The sequence below is a fragment of the Schistocerca cancellata genome, chromosome 5 (genome assembly GCF_023864275.1).
Source record: "Schistocerca cancellata isolate TAMUIC-IGC-003103 chromosome 5, iqSchCanc2.1, whole genome shotgun sequence".
Lineage (NCBI taxonomy): Eukaryota > Metazoa > Arthropoda > Insecta > Orthoptera > Acrididae > Schistocerca > Schistocerca cancellata.
Window position 1 is genome coordinate 463832606 of NC_064630.1, and position 18167 is coordinate 463850772.

An 18167-nucleotide genomic window follows, 5' to 3' on the forward strand; every position below is an offset into this window, starting at 1 on the left:
GGTCTCGCACTGCACCTCACTGTTAGCTCTCCATCAAACACCCTCAGCAGAAAACCAGCCTGGTGGTACCTTCTCCAGCAACTCTGTAAGTAATTACCCGATATGTGCTATGTCTTCCTGTGGCCCACTTAAACGCTACATGATGCTTGATAGCCTTATTTCTTCCTGTAGCTGTATCCCGAATGAACGTGTTATTACTTCCACGTTACTTGACTGCAGTTTTATCTGTATGCACTGAAACCCAGCACGTAGCACCATCTCCAAACGTAACAAATTACCCAACACAGGATGCCACAGTGCAGTTGCGGATTTGTTGGTTCAGAGTTCATTATCATTTGTTGACCTATCAACATGCTAATAATAAGAAACGATGATCCATTCGGAGGCACAATATTCGGCGACGGAGAATACAAGTAATGAGACGCGGAGAGTTTCAGCAGGGAAACACTTACTATTACATTTGGCAGTTTATTATTTACATAGAACGCCGAGATCTCTGTTTCAGGTAGACTAGTTTTAAGCCTCCATTTCTTATAGTACGTATGCAGTGCAGTAAAATCGTGATTGAGAACTACTGTGGCAGCAAGAGATTTGTCTCTGGTGGCCAAGGATAAAAAGTCGCTAATATACAGGGTGAGCACGAAGTCTTGCCCTGATTATAACAATTTATTACAGAATAACAGTTTGACATATTAATTTACATTTGATGCCTTTACATAGGTTAGTGTTACTAGTTTTTTTTAAGACCACTTACGTTAGTAAACCTCAACGTGTGCTCCCTTGGTAGCTCGGAGAACGTCGAGGCAGTATTCCATTTTCCTCCAGTTGTTTCGTAACGTGTGTTCTGTCACAGTACTCACAGCAGCTTGTATCCTAGCCTTCAGTTCGTTGATGTCAGCAACTGGTGTGACGAAGACTCTGTACTTGATATAGCGCCAGAAAAATAAGTCAAGGGGCGTAATGTCTGGAGAGCGGGGTGGTCAGGGTGTTGGATCGACCCTTCCAATCCACCGATCGGGAAATGTTTCATCCAGGAAATCAGGCACTATCAAAGCCCGGAGGGGGGAGTGCTCCATCGGCTGGAAAAGTATCCGTGGTTGATATTCTTCTGACTATTGGGCAATGAACTGTTGCAAAACGTCTAAGTAAATGTTAGCGCTAATGTTTTTTTCCGCGAAGAAAAACAGTCCAAAAACCTTGTTATGTATGAGGCCGCACCAAACATTCGCTTTTTCGCTGTCTCGCTGTAACTGTACAGTAGCATGTGGAGACTCTGAACCCCATATATGGTCATTATGCCTATTTACCATTCCACTGGCATGAAAGGTGGATTAATCGGTGAAGCATATACGATTTAAGTAATCGTTAGCACCATCAATCCTGTTGAGATTCTCAGTTGTAAATTCAGCACGTGTCAGCAAATCATTCGGTTGCAACGCCTGCACGATTTGCACTTTGTAAGCATGCAACCTAAGCCTTTCGTGGAGAATCTTCACCACACTTGCTAGCGGTCTTTGAAGTTAACGTGATGCTTTACGAGTTGATTTAGACGGACTCCGTTGAAACGATTGCCGAGCACGATCAACAGTTGCATCACTCACACGAGTCCTGCCACTTCTAGGGCGATCTTCAACGCTGCCTGTTTCGTTAAACTTTGCGTACAGTCGCTTTATAGATTTAACGTCAGTAGGGTTGCGTCCATAAGAAGCCCGAAATTTGCGCTGAACAGTGACGGGCGATTTTGTTTCGTGAAACCAAAGCACACATTGCGCTTTCTCCTGCTTCGACGCCATTACGTCAGCAACTAACGTCGCCTAACAGACTGCGTCGGTGTTGTGGAGCACTAGCGCCCTCTATTGGTCACAACTAGTAACACTAACCCATGTAACGGCGTCCAATGTAACTTATCATGTCAAACGTTTATTGTGTTATGAATTTTTATAATCAGGGCAAGACTTCGTGCTCACCCTGTCTAAGTAGACTTGAAGAACGAAATTTTTCTGCCAGACTGTGTATAAATTTGGCTTTACACTACTGACCATTAAAATTGCTACACCAAGAAGAAATGCAGATGATAAACGGATATTCATTGGACAAATATATTATACTAGAACTGACATGTGATTACATTTTCACGCAATTTGGGTGCATACATCCTGAGAAATCAGTACCCAGAACAATCACCTCTGGCCGTAATAACGGCCTTGATACGCCTGCGCATTGAGTCAAACAGAGCTTGGATGGCGTGTACAGGTCCAGCTGCCAATGCAGCTTCAACACGATACCACAGTTCATCAAGAGTAGTGACTGGCATATTGTGACGAACCAGTTGCTCGGCCACCATTGAGCAGACGTTTTCAATTGGTGAGAGATATGGAGAATGTGCTGGCCAGGGCAGCAGTCGAACGTTTCCTGTATTCAGAAAGGCCCTTACAGGACATGCAACATGCGGTGGTGCATTATCCTGCTGAAATGTAGGGTTTCGCAGGGATCGAATGAAGGGTAGAGCCACGGGTCGTAACAAATCTGAAATGTAACGTCCACTGCTCCAAGTGCCGTCAATGCGAACAAGAGGTGACCGAGACCTGTAACCAATGGCACCCCATACCATCACGCCGGGTGATACGCCAGTATGGCGATGACGAATACACGCTTCCAATGTGCGTTCACCGCGATGTCGCCAAAACGGATGCGACCATCACGATGCTGTAAACAGAACCTGGATTCATCCGAAAAAATGACGTTTTGCCATTCGTGCACCCAGGTGCGTCGTTGAGTAGACCATCGAAGGCGCTCCTGTCTGTGATGGAGCGTCAAGGGTAACCGCAGTCATGGTCTCCGAGCTGATCGTCCATGCTGCTGCAAACGTCGTCGAACTGTTCGTGTGTTCGTGCAGATGGTTGTTGTCTTGCAAACGTCCCCATCTGTTGACTCAGGAATCGAGACGTAGCTACACGATCCGTTACAGCCATGAGGATAAGATGCCTGTCATCTCGACTGCTAGTGATACGAGGCCGCTGGGATCCAGCACGGCGTTCCGTATTACCCTCCTGAACCCATCGATTCCATATTCTTCTAACAGTCATTGGATCTCGACCAACGCGAGCAGCAATGTCGCGACACGATAAACCGCAATCGCGATAGGCTACAATCCGACCTCTATCAAAGTCGGAAACGTGATGGTACGCATTTCTCCTCCTTACACGAGGCATCAAAACAACGTTTCACCAGGCAACGCCGGTCAACTGCTGTTTGTGTAAGAGAAATCGGTTGGAAGCTTTCCTCATGTCAGCACGTTGTAGGTGTCGCCACCGGCGCCAACCTTGAGTGAATGCTCTGAAAAGCTAATCCTTGCATGTCACAGCATCTTCTTCCTGTCGGTTAAATTTCGCGTCTGTAGCACGTCATCTTCGAAGTGTAGCAATTTTAATGGCGAGTAGTGTATTTTTCACACTAGCGGGTTCAAGCATTGGCCGTTATCCAGTGTGTCTCTTAAGAATTGCCGCCACGTGAAGCTGGTAGTGTGAACATAAAATAAATTAAACACGGTCTGTTGGAAAACTATCGTTTCTCAAATTTTCTGAGACTGTGGCGCCCACGCAGAAAAAAATGATGTACGTAAACTACAAGAAGCACAGTGAGACGGTACCCTGACGAAGGTCCTCTTGAGGTAGTTGCGCCACGCTGGCTGCTGGCGCTGCTGCTGCTGCTGCGTCGCCGCGGACGCGCCAGCCTTGTCGGCGGAGCCCGCCCCTCCGATGGTGACCACTAGCTCGTTCAGCTCCTGCCGGATGTCTTCCGGCTGCACCCAGCCTCGCAGCCAGCACAGTGCCTTCTCGGCGGCGGCCAGCCGACCCTTCCCTGCGACAGGAAGCCATTCCATTATTGTCACATTTCCCAAGGCCGCACAGTTATGATGAACAGGTATCAAGGATCAGCACTGGGTCCATTCTTATCTTATTACCCAGGGCGAACATTAATAAAAACCGAAAAACTGCATGGACGGATTCCTGACTGGAAATGGAGGACAAAAATGGTTCAAACGGCTCTGAGCACTATGGGACATAACTTCTGAGGTCATCAGTCCCCTAGAAGTTAGAACTACTTAAACCTGACTACCCTAAGGACATCACATACATCCATGCCTGAGGCAGGATTCGAACCTGCGACCGTAGCGGGCGCGCGGTTCCTGACTGTAGCGCCTAGAACCGCTCGGCCACTCCGGCGGCAAATGAAGGAGGAGATTAATGTTTAACGTCCTGCCGACAACGAGGTTTTTAGAGACGGAGCACAAGCTCGGATTAGGTAAGGATGGGAAAGGAAATCGGTCGTGCCCTTTCAGAGGAATCATCCAGTAATTTGCCTGAAGTGATTTAGGGAAATCACGGAATACTTAAACCAGGATGGCTGGATGCAGATTTGAACCGTCGTCCTCCCGAACGCGAGTCCAATGGGCTAACCACTGCGCCACCTCGCTCGGTAGGAAATGGAGGAACATGTGTCCGGAAATGCATCGTAGCCACGGCAGATAGCACTGACAAATGAATGTTCTCCTGACCTCGTGTCGTGTGTTCGTTGTGTTCGTGGCTGTGTGATTGACGCAGCGTACTGTAAGCAGCAGAATGGTTCGGTATTCATGTGGGGAACAAGCCGAGACGGTGTTGTGTACAGCCAAGCAGTTGGAAGTAGTCGAGAGGCAGCACGGCTATACCAAAACAAGAGCCCTCACACGCACACTAACCACATCCCACAACATTTCAAACCCTTTCTTGGACGTTCGTGTGATCGTGGGTCCTTTCAGACATGCGAACGTGAGGGAAGTGGCGGGCTGTGTGTACACCAGGTTTGGAGGACCGGGTTCTACAGGATATTGAGACGAACCCAAGTACAAGCTCCAGGTAAGTTGTCCGCCAGTAAGCTGTAAGCCAAAGCATGACAGCCGCTGCTATCCCTGCAATGAGTGCAAGCTATCAGCAGCGAATTTTCCTCTAAGGGAAGGATTTTGTCGATGGTTTTTACAACAGACCATCACAATTATGGGGTTTCTGTTATCAGCCCTCTTTACCGACGAAGCAACGTTTACCAGAACTGTCATTATCAATTTTAATAATCGTCATCTGTGGGCTACAGACAGTCCTCGGGGAATGGTTGAGGCGTCTCATCAGCATAGATTCACCATCAGTTTGTGGGCAGGGATTCTTGGTGATCACACGCTTGAACGGTTATTATTCCACAACCCCTCGACGAAGGAACGACCTAGACTTTCTGCGGAATACTCTACCAGGGCTGCTTGAGAATGTGCCTTCGGCAGTGCGACAGGTTATGTGGTTTCTGCATGACGGAGCACCGCCCCACTTCCGCATTACAGTTCGAAGACACCTCAGACATTGGATAAAACGTGGAGGCCCTGTAGCATAATCTACTAGGTGTGCGGACTTAACCCTTCTGGATTTTTACCTCTGGGGGCATCTGAAAGGCGTTGTGGATGCTGAACCAGTTCCTGATGTGCATACGCTTCCACAGCGTGTTCACGACACCTGGGGCGCTATTCAGAGAGAGGCGAAAACTGCGAAAGAGTGCGGCAATCCATGGTGCGACGTGTGAACGCGTGCATTGCATGCCGTGGAGGACACTTTTTCATCTGCTGTGACGTGGATGCGATGCAGCTCTGAACTGTGTTACGGGACGGTTTCTTGTCGTTGCACGCACACTGCACATTTCCGTACACATGTTTATACGACCTTGTTTCCTCCATTTCTAGTCGGGCATCCGTCTCTACAGTTTTTCGGTTTTATTAAGGTTCGACCAATACATTAATGTATGTGGAAAAATAACCGTAAAGCAATAAGTTTAGAAGGAATTAACGCAAACTTTATTAAATATGAAGGATTATCATTACATCTTAAATTGTTATATTTGTTTAACATACGCTGGAAGCAAAAAGAGCTACCACGAAATTAGAAGAAAGCAAAAGAGGTGTCAATATATAAGAAAGGAGAAAAGCATACATGTGAAAACTATGGCAGTATGAACTTACTTAGCACGGCATATAAACGTTATGCAAGAATTTTACACAGAGAATGGAAACAATAGCCGAATGTTTACTAGTGGAAGGACAGGTCGGATATAGAAAGGTACGATCAACAACTGATGCAGCTTTTATTTTTTGACAGGTTATTAAAAAGCAGAGAGAGTTTAACAAAGTGACGCCTATTGCTTGTACAGATTTTGAGAAGGCTCTCGATAATGTGGTCCAGGAAAGATTAAGGAAAATAATAGAGCACGGAAGTTAACCTTTACAGCTCATATCAGCTACCAAAGTTCTGTATACAAAAAAATATCGGCAATCTTAGATATGAAATGCATGTATACAGTACCGATACAAATAAATAAAGGGGTGAGACAAGTCTGTAGATTATTCCCTGCCCTGTTCAATATATAAATTGACGGTGCAGTTCGCAGGCGGAATTCTAGAAGGAACGGTGGGGTAAAATTAGAAAAATTCGTTAAAGCTTCGTTAAAGATTCCTATACGGTGATGACTTCGCATTGATTTTTTCAAGAGTAGATGATCTACAAAAAGGAAACTATGAACTAAATAAAATATGTATAGAATGTACAACGAAGCATCAAAGAAACTGGTGTAGGCATGCGTATGCATATACACAGATATGTAAAAAGGCAGAATACGGCGGCAGGACATTTATATAAGACAATAAGTGTCTGACGCAGGTCTTAGAACGGTTACAGCTGCTACAGTGGTAGGTTATCAAGATTTAAGTGAATTTGAATGTGATGTTGCAGTCGGCGCACGAGCGATGGGTCACAGCATCTCTGAGGTAGCGATGAATTGGAGATTTCACGAGTACCGTGAACATCACATCTCCGATATCGCTGCGGTCGGATAAAGATCCTGCAAGGACGGGACCAACGACAACTGATGAGAATCGTTCAACGTTACAGACGTGGAACCCTTCCGCAAATTGCTGCAGATTTCATTGCTGAGCCATCAACAAGTGTCAGCGTACGAACCATTGAATGAAACATAATCGATATGGGCTTTCGGAGCCGAAGGCCCATTCGTAGAACCTTGATGACTGCACGACACAAAGCTTTACCCCTCGCCTGGACCCGTCAAACTGACATTGGACTGTTGATGACTGGAAACATGTTGCCTGGTCGGCCGAGTCTCGTCTTAAATTGTATCGGATGGACATGTACGGGTATGAAGACTTCGTCATGAATCCATGGACTCTGCATGTAAGCAGGGGACTGTTCAAGCTGGTGTAGGCTGTGTAATGGTGGGGGGTGGGGGGTGCAGTTGAGTGGTTTGGGACCGCTGATACGTCTAGATACGACGTATCTAGAGGTACGTGAGCATCCTGTCTGACCACCTGCATCCATTCATGCCCGTTGTGCATTCCGACGGACTTGGGCAATTCCAGCAGGAGAATGCGACACCCCACACGTCCAGAATTTCCACAGAGTGGCTCCAGGAACACTCTTCTGAGTTTAAATATGTCCGCTGGTCATCAGACTCCCTAGACATTAACGTTATTGAGCATGTCTGGGATGCCTTGCAACGTACTGTTCAGAAGAGATTTTTACCCCCTCGTACTATTACGAATTTCTGTACAGCCCTGCAGGATTCATGGTGCCACTTCCCTCCACTACTTCAGACATTAGTTGAGTCCATGCCACTTCGTGTTGCTGCACTTCTGCGGGCTCGCGGGGCAATACACGATATTAGGCAGGTGTACCAGTTTCTTAGACTCTTCAGTGTAATATGAAAGTATCTTCTAGTAAACCTAAGTTAACGGCATTTTATGGCAAATATTCAGTGAAAACTAAGATACATAGTTAATGAGAAAACAATTGAAAAGGTGAAATATTTTAACTATCTTGGATGTAAAATATCGCATAAATACGAAGAACAAAAGGGGATTAAGTAGAATGGCTTTGGAAGTATCTGTGGAACAATTAACAAAACTTTAAAAAGCATAAAACAAGGAAAGAAGCGTGACTGAAATTTTATAAAACAGTTGAGTTGCCAAGCCTGTTCTATGAAAGTGGGTCGTGGATACTGAATAAAATAAAAGGAGCGCAATTACAGCGAATACAGAGAGATTTTTGTACAGCTGGGCAGGTACGTAAAATAATAGTAGGAATACAAAATGAAAATATCGGAAAGGAGTTGAAAATCTGGAGTGTGAAAAAAAATAGAATGAACAAAAAAAAAAAGACATAGATCATAGAATGAGCATCTACAGACGTTTGGTTTGTGGGGCGCTCAACTGCGCGGTCATCAGCGCCCGTACAAATTCCCAATCTTTACGCTGCCCAATTTTTGTACACAGTCCAATCTAACCACTGTCACGAATGGTGTTGATGATGAAGTAATGGGGACAACAAAGATACCCAATCCCCAACCCGGTTGGGAATCGAACCCGAGACCCCGTGACCAGAGGCAGTACCGCTAGCCTCTTATTTTTTTTTTTTTTGGAATTTGTAATATTTGGTCGTAGCGGACGTCACATGATATCTGTTGAAGTTCGTTGTTAATCCTTTCACACAGTTTTCTTTATTACAGAGGCCAGCCAGCTCTCTGACCAAACACACTGAGCTACCGCTTCGGCAACACTAGACCACGAGCTGCGGACATGAGCATCTAGAGATTATCAAGTCAAGGATCCTACGAACATGTATCTGGAAATTGATGGTGTGCGTGCAACAACAAATAGTCCCGTAACACAGTATAGGCCTGCACCGAATCCAGGTCACAACAGATGTTCAAAGTGGCCTCCGTCGGAAGCAATGCACGCAGTTGTCATAATACACATAATTGTACTTTCGTGTGCACCATGCTGGCAGCCACTTGCCTGGAGATTGTGCTACGGTTCGTTTCAATCTCCCGTGCAACCTGGTCCTCCAAATCTGGAATACACACAGTCCGCCACTTCCCTGAACGTTCGTCTGTCTGAAAGGATCCATGATCATACAAAAGCCCAAAACAGCCGTTAAATGTTGTATGATGTGGTCAGTGTGCGTGTGAGGGTATTTGTTTTGGTATAGCTGTGCTGACTCTCGAACGTTTCCATCTGCTTGGCTGTACACAAACACCATCTCGACTTGTTCCCGACATTCTCGTGCCTACAATACGCTGCGTCAATCACACAGCCTGCACCACACAAGGAACACACGACACGTGGTCAGAGGAACTTTTCATTCGTCAGCGCCAACTACCGTGGCAACGCTGCATTTCCTGACGCATGTTCATAGGACCTTTTTTCCTCCATTTCCGGTCAGGAATCCGTCCCTGCAGTTTGTAAGTTTTATTAATGTTGATCCTGTACACCGACGACTTTGAATTAAACCTAAGAGCAATTCCAGCAATCCCGTGCACCAACCACCCAGTATGTAAACGCTGACTTACTTGCCTTTTTACAGTAAACACAGAATGTAGACTTGAAAAGTAACCCATCTAAAACAAAAGCAGTTTCAGTTGTTAAAGGCTTATTATGGGAGCTCATGCCAAATGCAAATGGCGACAAACGCTTGCATGAGCTTTATTTGTGACTTTCGGTTTTTCGACCATATAACTCCAGTCTATAAATAATTCTCAAGGCTGCGTGCAGGTAAAAGTACAGACTATCACACCTTCTGGTTACTCTGCCGTCTGCTAAATCATTGCACACTTTTTTTGAATCTTCAACTCCAACACTACTCTCTGAGCAGCACAGCAGAAATACTCGTCTTCAACAAAGCAGAAGCTCTCAGTACCAGTTCATAACACAGCAAATCCTCCCCCCTCCCCTCCACACTCTTGTGTACAAATTTCTCTACGGAACAGTATGAGATTTCTTAACAGTTACTATCTCTGTTGAGTTATTCTTCTTCTCTGTCTTTGCCCTTCCATTTCTGATGATATTAAACACTGCTTCAAAAGTGCTAAACTAATTAATATTATGGTTATTCTTAATCTTTGCTATTATTATTTTCCAGTTATTCTCATGAAAGTCAGTCTTCTTGCAGTTATATTTTGTACACTATTTTTATGTAAATCTCAGATATGTACTATTAATTTCAAAGATGATACCGCCTCGTCTTCAGGTATCTGTTGGACGTGCGTCATGAATCGAATGCCGAAGTATTGTAACTGTCCGTCCATCAAGGGGGGAATCTATGCTGCGTCTGTCATAGAGTTGGATAGTTCGTGTCCAAGACACTCTACTATCTGCGTCGAAACGAATGAACAGATGGGGAGGAAATTTATAAAAGAGTAGATGTCAGCTGTCCATGTATTATGCTTCAGCAAAAATTTTAACGGTACATGGCGTACTGATAAGTATTCTAGGGTATCGATTACGCTTACGACTGAGTACTTTATTTGAAAAGAAAAATGGAAGACAAAACGCCTTACTATCAAGAAAATGACGGATATGTTGTGATGATGATGTTTGGTTTGTGGGGCGCTCAACTGCGCGGCCATCAGCGCCCGTACGAAGTCCCAATCGTTACATAGTCCAATCGAGCCACTTTCACGAATTATGATGAAATAATGAGGACAACACAAACACCCAGTCCCCGGACATGTTTGTCCATTTATACTGGGTTCATACGACTGATTAGTATCTATCCCAAATAACCTTTCTCAAAAATGGTTCAGATGGCTCTGAGCACTATGGGACTTAACATCTCAGGTCATCAGTCCCCTAGAACTTAAGAACTACTCAAACCTAACTAACCTAAGGACAGCACAAACATCCATGCCCGAGGCAGGATTCGAACCTGCGACCGTAGCGGTCGAGCGGTTCCAGACTGTAGCGCCGAAAACCGCTCGGCCACACCGGCCGGCTAACCTTTCTCCTTCTCTTCTACATCTACATCTACATACATACTTTATAATCCACACGGCAGAGGATATTTAGCACGGTTCCACATGTTAGAGTTCATCCCTACCAAACACGTAGAGAGACGGGAAGAATGAGCATTTAATTGCCTCTGTACGTGCTGCAAATAGTTTAATTTGATCTTCCTGGACAGTATGGAAACAATACGAAGCGGAGTGTAAAATATCCCAACATTCTTCTCTTAATACTGGTTCTCGAAATTATGTGAGTAGTCTTTCAAGGGATAACTTTCCTTCAGTTCCAGTTTTTCGACATTTCCATGACGCGCTTCAGTGAATGAAACAAACCTGTGACCATTCGAGATGTCCTTCTTCCTATACGTTCAAAATCCCCCCTTAATTCGATATGGTACAGGTCGTATACACTTTAACAATATGCTATAATGGGACGCACAAATGATCTGTAAGTATTACCCTCTGTTGACTAACTGAATTTTCCCAGTGTCTTGCCAATGAACCGAAGTCTGTCGTCTGCTGTACGTACGACTGAGTCTATGTGATGATTCCGTTCCATATCCCTAGAAATTGTTACTCCCAGATATCTGTATGAGTGGATTGTTTACAACTTCCAACAACTGATACTCTAGCCACAAGGTACTACACCCTTTGTTTTGTGAAGTGCGTAAGTTTACATTTCTGTACATTGAAATCAAGCTGCCAATCTTCTGCTCTATTTTGAAATCTTATCAAGATCTGTTTGGATACTTCTACAAGTTTTTCTGATGTTAGTTCATTAAAAATAACTGTATCATCCGAGGAAAGTCTGATATTGGTGTTAATATTGTCTGCCGGGTCACTAATATAAAACATGAGTAAAGGTCCCAACACACTACTTGGGGCACGTCTGAAGTTACTACCTCTGAATCTTATCTTAACTTCTTACTTTCTTTCTCTAATTTTTTTCAAATACAGTCCACATGCGTGGTCTCTTATCCACATACGTGCACATATGAATGCGCCCGTACACACACACACACACACACACACACACACACACACACACACACACACACACAGGCGCGAGCGTAAGCGCAAGCGCGCATACACAAGTTTATGACTAGCACTAATTGCGCAGAATACGAAGTACCACTTCCTTGGTGATTTCTGTCGCTACCGCCCTTACTCTCTCCTATATGAAAGTGATGCCTGCAGCCGACGCAACGTCTCCGCAGTGTACACACGATGCACGTTGAGACCTCGTTAACTCTTTACTATCTATTCCTTATAGCTTTCACCTCTTTCTTCAGGAAGTAAGAGTTAGGGACACGCGAAGCTACATTTTGAAGTTTCTAGCGCTCGCAACGGCGTGTGTCGTTCTCTTTTATCGTTCCATCCCTTCTCGTCTTCCGTTTTTCTGGAGACAGTATGATTTTGTCATCTTCATAGTTGAAATTTAGTCGATGTTACAGAGCTTCACATATTTCGCGAGTAGATTACCAGGATATCTTCCACTTTTGCCCATTCTCTTTTGAGAATACTATGTTAGGAGCACGCGAAAAGTCGCTGGACGAAAAAAAAGGAGGTCTCGTAGGGAACAGTTATACTACCAGTTCATATACGGGAAGTATTACTTGTCCAGCAAGACACGTATGTAAATGCGATATCAGATCGCAGATAGCTTTCTGAGAACCTTGAGAGAAGTTCTGGTGTCACTTGGCTGCATACCAAACCTGACAAGGTTTATTCTGAATACGAGAACAGAATCATCTGTCCACAGGAAGTTTCTGTTTACGAAGGGTCAGTGGTTGTGGTCTCACTTTGCTCTCTGCCTTCTTCATCTGTTTGTCTTAAGACCATATTAAGTGAATAGCTTGACGCCAAATTCTGACATATTAATGGGTATTTCGTAAGTTATGTCTCAAGTGGAGAAATGCAGTTAGGCTCTGCCATATTGGAAACTCAGTAGAGAAAATGTTAAAACGTTAAAAAAACTCCGCGGGACGTACCATATTGTTTTCTTCATCTTCTTCACTTCTTGAAATAGAGAATTACTGTTGTTACGGTACCCATCTTTTCCTTTATTTTAGTAATATTGAACTTGCCGATACCGCTTGTTGACTTGATCGAACGTAACGACAGTGAACGTTGACTTCAACCAGTGACCTAAACATGTTGTGATGCGTGACAATAGTTCACGCTCAAGCAATACTAAATATATTTATTTTGCTTGAAAATTGTTTTTAGGGATGTAGGTTGTGGTGTCAGCTTAATATGTAGCGAAGTCTTGGATGTCGTCAAAATGGCAGACAGTAATCACTCATTGAAATTTACGTTCAACACAACTAAGATTACGTCATCAAATTCATTGGATTCTCTAAGGCACAACTGGCTCCCTTTTTTGATTGTAATTCAATAACTTTATTTTACAATTTGTAATAATTTTAGCGAGTACTTCGTGCATTACGGATAGGAAGATGGTGTTTCTAAAGCTTTTTTATTTATTTTTAGTCTTCTTTCTTCCGAAGCAGAGCAGTTTCAGTTTTGAGGAACTTTTGTCTGTCGTAGGAATTCTGTAAAGAATTTGCAAGTTCATTTTGCATTACATTTAGCCCGGCTTCAGTCATATCTATTGACTTTCCATTATCTTCTGGTCCTTTCTTTGTTTTCATCCGCAGTTTGTTTTTTTCATATTTCATCTGACATTACTTTTAGGATGTCGTTATTTTAACTATCTGTATTTCTGATTGCTCTCTTAAAACATTCTAATATTTAAAGATTATAAAATTTTCGTTTTGTTGATGGTTATATTAGATGGTGTAATGTGCTGTCTGCTGAACATATGTTTCCTTTAGTCTTCGTCATTCACTTCTGTTTTCACCTATTTCTGTTACCAATTTTAATTTCTGCCAAGTTAAACATTCTTTAAGACGTTACTGAGTGGCCATGTTTGTTTCTGCATATTCTATTGTGTTCCTGTTGTCAATTACAAGAAGTTATTTGTTAAGTAATTATGTCTTTGGTCTACGTCCGCATAATATTCATTATCTAAGAAGTTGAACTTATTATTTCATGTAATAAGTTTCTGTTCTTAAACAAACAATTACGATGTACGTTTTCGTTTCATCTTGCACAGTTTCTTCATTCTTTGATAAGCCCTCTAGGGCTCGCAGATGTCCATTTTCTACTTTTTAAGGATAAAAGACTTGTTCTTCTCGGTAGATTCCACTAATGTATGTCATTTGTCATTCCGAGAACCACTCAAAATTTTTCACTGTAAATTTTGGTGCTATTAAATACTCCAATCTTCTAGTGCGATTTTCTGCCATTAGCCAGTTGCCATAACTTTTTCGTGTAACTGTTCTATTTCCTCTTCAGAAGGTGAGCACGTTGGTGCATAGACTTGAATGATTTTCATGGAATATCTCTTGTAACAGTATGACCTTCAACTGAATATCCTTATGTAATGGAACACGTGGTTAGATATTCATTCTATATAATCTTCGTTTCCTCACCGCCACTGGACCTCATTTCATTCCTCCTTCAACTTCACTAACTTATCTTCGCATCATAAAGTTCACCTATTTATTGAGAACTTATAAAAAGCAATGGAAATAACTGGATCTCCAGCTTGCATATTGTCGTTTATTTAGCCAAAGTCTGTGTAGCAAGGTGTGCCGCAGGAGTAGCAGGACCTGTACTAAGGCCTGCAAGCATTGCCTTATTTCCCTCAGTCCGCTACTTCCAATATTCTCTCATCTGCTCCGCAAAAACCGGCGATCTAGAAACACGCACATGCCGACAACGCTTCCGACAACCTTACTGGTGCAGGGCCCTTAATATTTTAGCAAAATACGAGAACAGTGATCAACCACGGCAAACATTGGCTCACTGTACTCTCAGACCAGACTCGAGTGATTTAAAGTTCGAGATTCTGGTATCAACACGACCAGTTAGCGTGCTGATCACGTGCCAGCAGAGTCCTCAGGTTTGAAGACAATATTATTCACTGGTTAGGGAGTTTTTGGTGACTTGTAAAGGATTCTAATCATGAATACTGAAAAGACTAGCTTATCGCGCTGTCTGCCAAGCGGATTTGTGAGTAGTTCATCCGTATTTATCTCCTCCCTCATCCATCGACGTAGTTCATCATCGGTTTTACCTTAATCCTTATAAAAGGGCTCTTCCACAGCTATTACAAGGGAAGCGCGCTACTTCGAACGCTCAAATGGCACGAAAACTAGTGGTATGAGCCATTCGCATGCAAAACGCAGCTGTTGTCTGCTAGCGTCTATTGTCTGCTAGAGCCTGTTTCTGTGTGATTTCCAGTCAGGCCATATTGTTCGTACTCTTTTAGCAGGAAATTTTTTTCGGAACGAGGACGTTACGCTCAAGATACTGCCACTGAAGACAATGGAGTATTTCCAACTCTTTGATGTGTTCTTCTTTAGGCAATATAAACTCTAGACAAGAAGCCTCATTGATTTTGTAAGACAACGGTGGTCGTAAGACTACGGTGTGCATTGTTCTGTCCCAATTTACTTTGACCACTTCATAATGAACAAGCTAAACAAAATGTGTAGGCTTATTACAAATTGTTTGAAATCTAAGCCACCTGCAAAAATATACCAACTCACTGGCATAACGCCGTGAAGCAGCTGCCAACGCAGAGAGGGCAAATCAGGCTCATCAGGAAAACCATCAACTACATGGACACCTTGCAGCAACCACAGGGATGAGATACAGAAGAAGTTTCCTTAAGGCCATTTCAGACTTGCAAACAACAGCGGCTACAGTACGAAAACAATAGTGGATCTCTCGACTTGAGAATAATTCTACCTAGCCTGTCCTTTCGTAAAACCTCCGACCTGGGCATGGACAGAACTGGATCTTGTGTAGATTACTCAACTGTCACGTTCTGGAGCTGAAGATGTAGCAGTAATCTCCACAAATGGCACTTACCTGTGGATACCACCAACTGTGACTGCGGAGAGCTACAGACCGTTTTAAAGCCTACTGGAATGTCAGCTCTTCATCTTGAACAGGATAAGATCTTGTGTTTTCTAACTGGGTGCAGCTTAAGTTGAGAGATTTTGGAGAAGACTAGTGTAGTTTGTTTCATTTGTTTGTAACGGTAATTACTATGTATTGTTTTTTTCTGACTGACATAAATAAATAACTGCAATGAAACCCCACAACTACACTGTGAAGACTGAGTAGATGTTCAAAGCTCTCAGGGCAGGATAATTATTTTGAACAGACGGAAATATAGCAAAAAGCTACGAAATTGGACTACCTGTGTATTTGGTACTGTTATGTGGATATTCCGGTATTTCGCGTTACCAAAGTTCCTCTCTTAGACCTTGAATAGTTGATCATTCAAATGTCTATCGTGGTAAGACGCGTAGATTTGCTTCCGAATGTCTCGTATCACAGTTTTTGGGATGAGCAATTTATAGTCTCAGCACATTTCAGTTCAAGATCACCCACATCCTTTGTTAGTAGAAAAATATCCGGACACCCGTGCGTAACGCAGACATGATCACTACATGCCACGAGAGGCGGAGCCGCCAGAATAAAAGGAGTCGGGGAATATGGTGTTGCCAGTACAGTAACAGCAGAACGGTTTGGCCAGGAGAACTCAGCTTAGTAACAAATTCTACAGGAACATTTCAACACTTATAAAGCTGCCTAAGTCGACTATTTGTGACTATACTGTGAAGTGGAAACGCAAAGGAACAAACAGAACTAAATCAAGATCAGGCAGACTTCGCGCAATGACGGTCAGGGACCGTCGAGCATTGCCGAGAGTGACCATAAAATTTTTTCATGAAATTAACGGAAGTAACCATTCGTTGATTACAAAGTCCTACCAGACGTTCACTTAGCTCAGTGACTGTGCGTAGGGAGTTAAGAAGTGTGAGGTACAGTGGTAGAGCGGCTGCTCATATACCACACATTTCTGTAATCAGCGCTAAGAGACGCTTGAGGTGGTGTTAAGAGCGACACCATCTCGTAGTGGACGGCTAGAAATGAATGATTTGGAGTCATTAATCACGCTATACCCTGTGGCAATACGATGGTACTGTTTGTGTTTGGAAGATGCCTAGAGAACACTACCAACAGTGATGTACGGAGGAGGGAGTGTTACAGTTATGGAGGGTGTTTCTTGTGGTTAGCGTGTGGTCCATTATTGAGCTCAAGAAAGTGGTAAATGTGGAAGAATATGAACACATTTATAGCTTTGTGTACTGTATACAGTAGAGGATCAGTTAGGAGATGATGGTTATTTATATACGCATGACAATGCTCCCTGTCATAAAGCAGTACCTCTGAGGCAATGGTTTGCGGACAATAACAACCTTGAAATGGACTGGCCAGCCCACAGTACCGACCTGAAAGCAATCGAACACCTTTGAGATGAGCTATAATATCGACTTCGATCAAGACCCCAGCGTCCAACATTACTAACAAGGGAACCTCCCCATCGCACCCCCCTCAGATTTAGTTATAAGTTGCACAGTGGACAGGCCTTGAAAAACTGAACACATATCAATCAAGAAAACAGAAAGAAGTTGTGTAGAACTATGAAAAAATAAGCAAAATATACAAACTGAGTAGTCCATGTGCAATATATGCAACATCAAGGAGGGTGTGAGCTCAGGAGAGCCGTGGCCCCGTGGTTAGCGCGAGGAGATGTGGAGCCAGAGGTCCTCGGTTCAAGGCTGCCCTCAGATGAAAAAATTTTAATTTTTTATTTTCGGACAATTATTATCTGTCCGTCCGTTATGTTTTCATCACTTTTTTGGGAGTGATTATCACATCCACAAGAAATCCTAAATCTGGCAAGGTAGAAGAATCTTTTTACCCATTCACCATTCGACAACATATTCCTGTCATGTGACGCACATGCCGTCACCAGTGTCGTATAGAATATATCAGACGTGATTTGCTGTGGAGGAATCGGTTGACCTATGACCTTGCGATCAAATGTTTTCGGTTCCCAATGGAGTGGCACGTCCTTTCGTCCACTAATCGCACGGTTTTGCGGTGCGGTCGCAAAACACAGACACTAAACTTATTACTGTGAACAGAGACGTCAATGAACGAACGGGCAGATCATAACTTTGCGAAAATAAATAAAGTAAAGATGTCACTCGAGGGAAGACTTGAACCCAGGACCTCTTGTTAGGGACTTGAGGAAGAATGGACTGCCATTCCTCCACAGACATTCAGACTCATCATTAAAAGTGTCTCCACCGGAGTTCAAGACGCCATAAAGGCGAGTTGGACACAACCAATATTAATGTCCTCCAATAGGA

General features: G+C 43.5%; 1 protein-coding gene across 1 annotated transcript in view; it reads right to left on the reverse strand.

Moving 5' to 3' along the window:
- LOC126188603 (facilitated trehalose transporter Tret1-like) overlaps nucleotides 1–18167 on the reverse strand; it is a 277714-nt gene that overhangs the window by 34138 nt on the left and 225409 nt on the right. The window contains exon 7 of the mRNA XM_049930205.1: nucleotides 3650–3861. Within this exon, the coding sequence (XP_049786162.1) occupies nucleotides 3650–3861 (212 nt within the window). The remainder of the gene's footprint in view (nucleotides 1–3649; nucleotides 3862–18167) is intronic.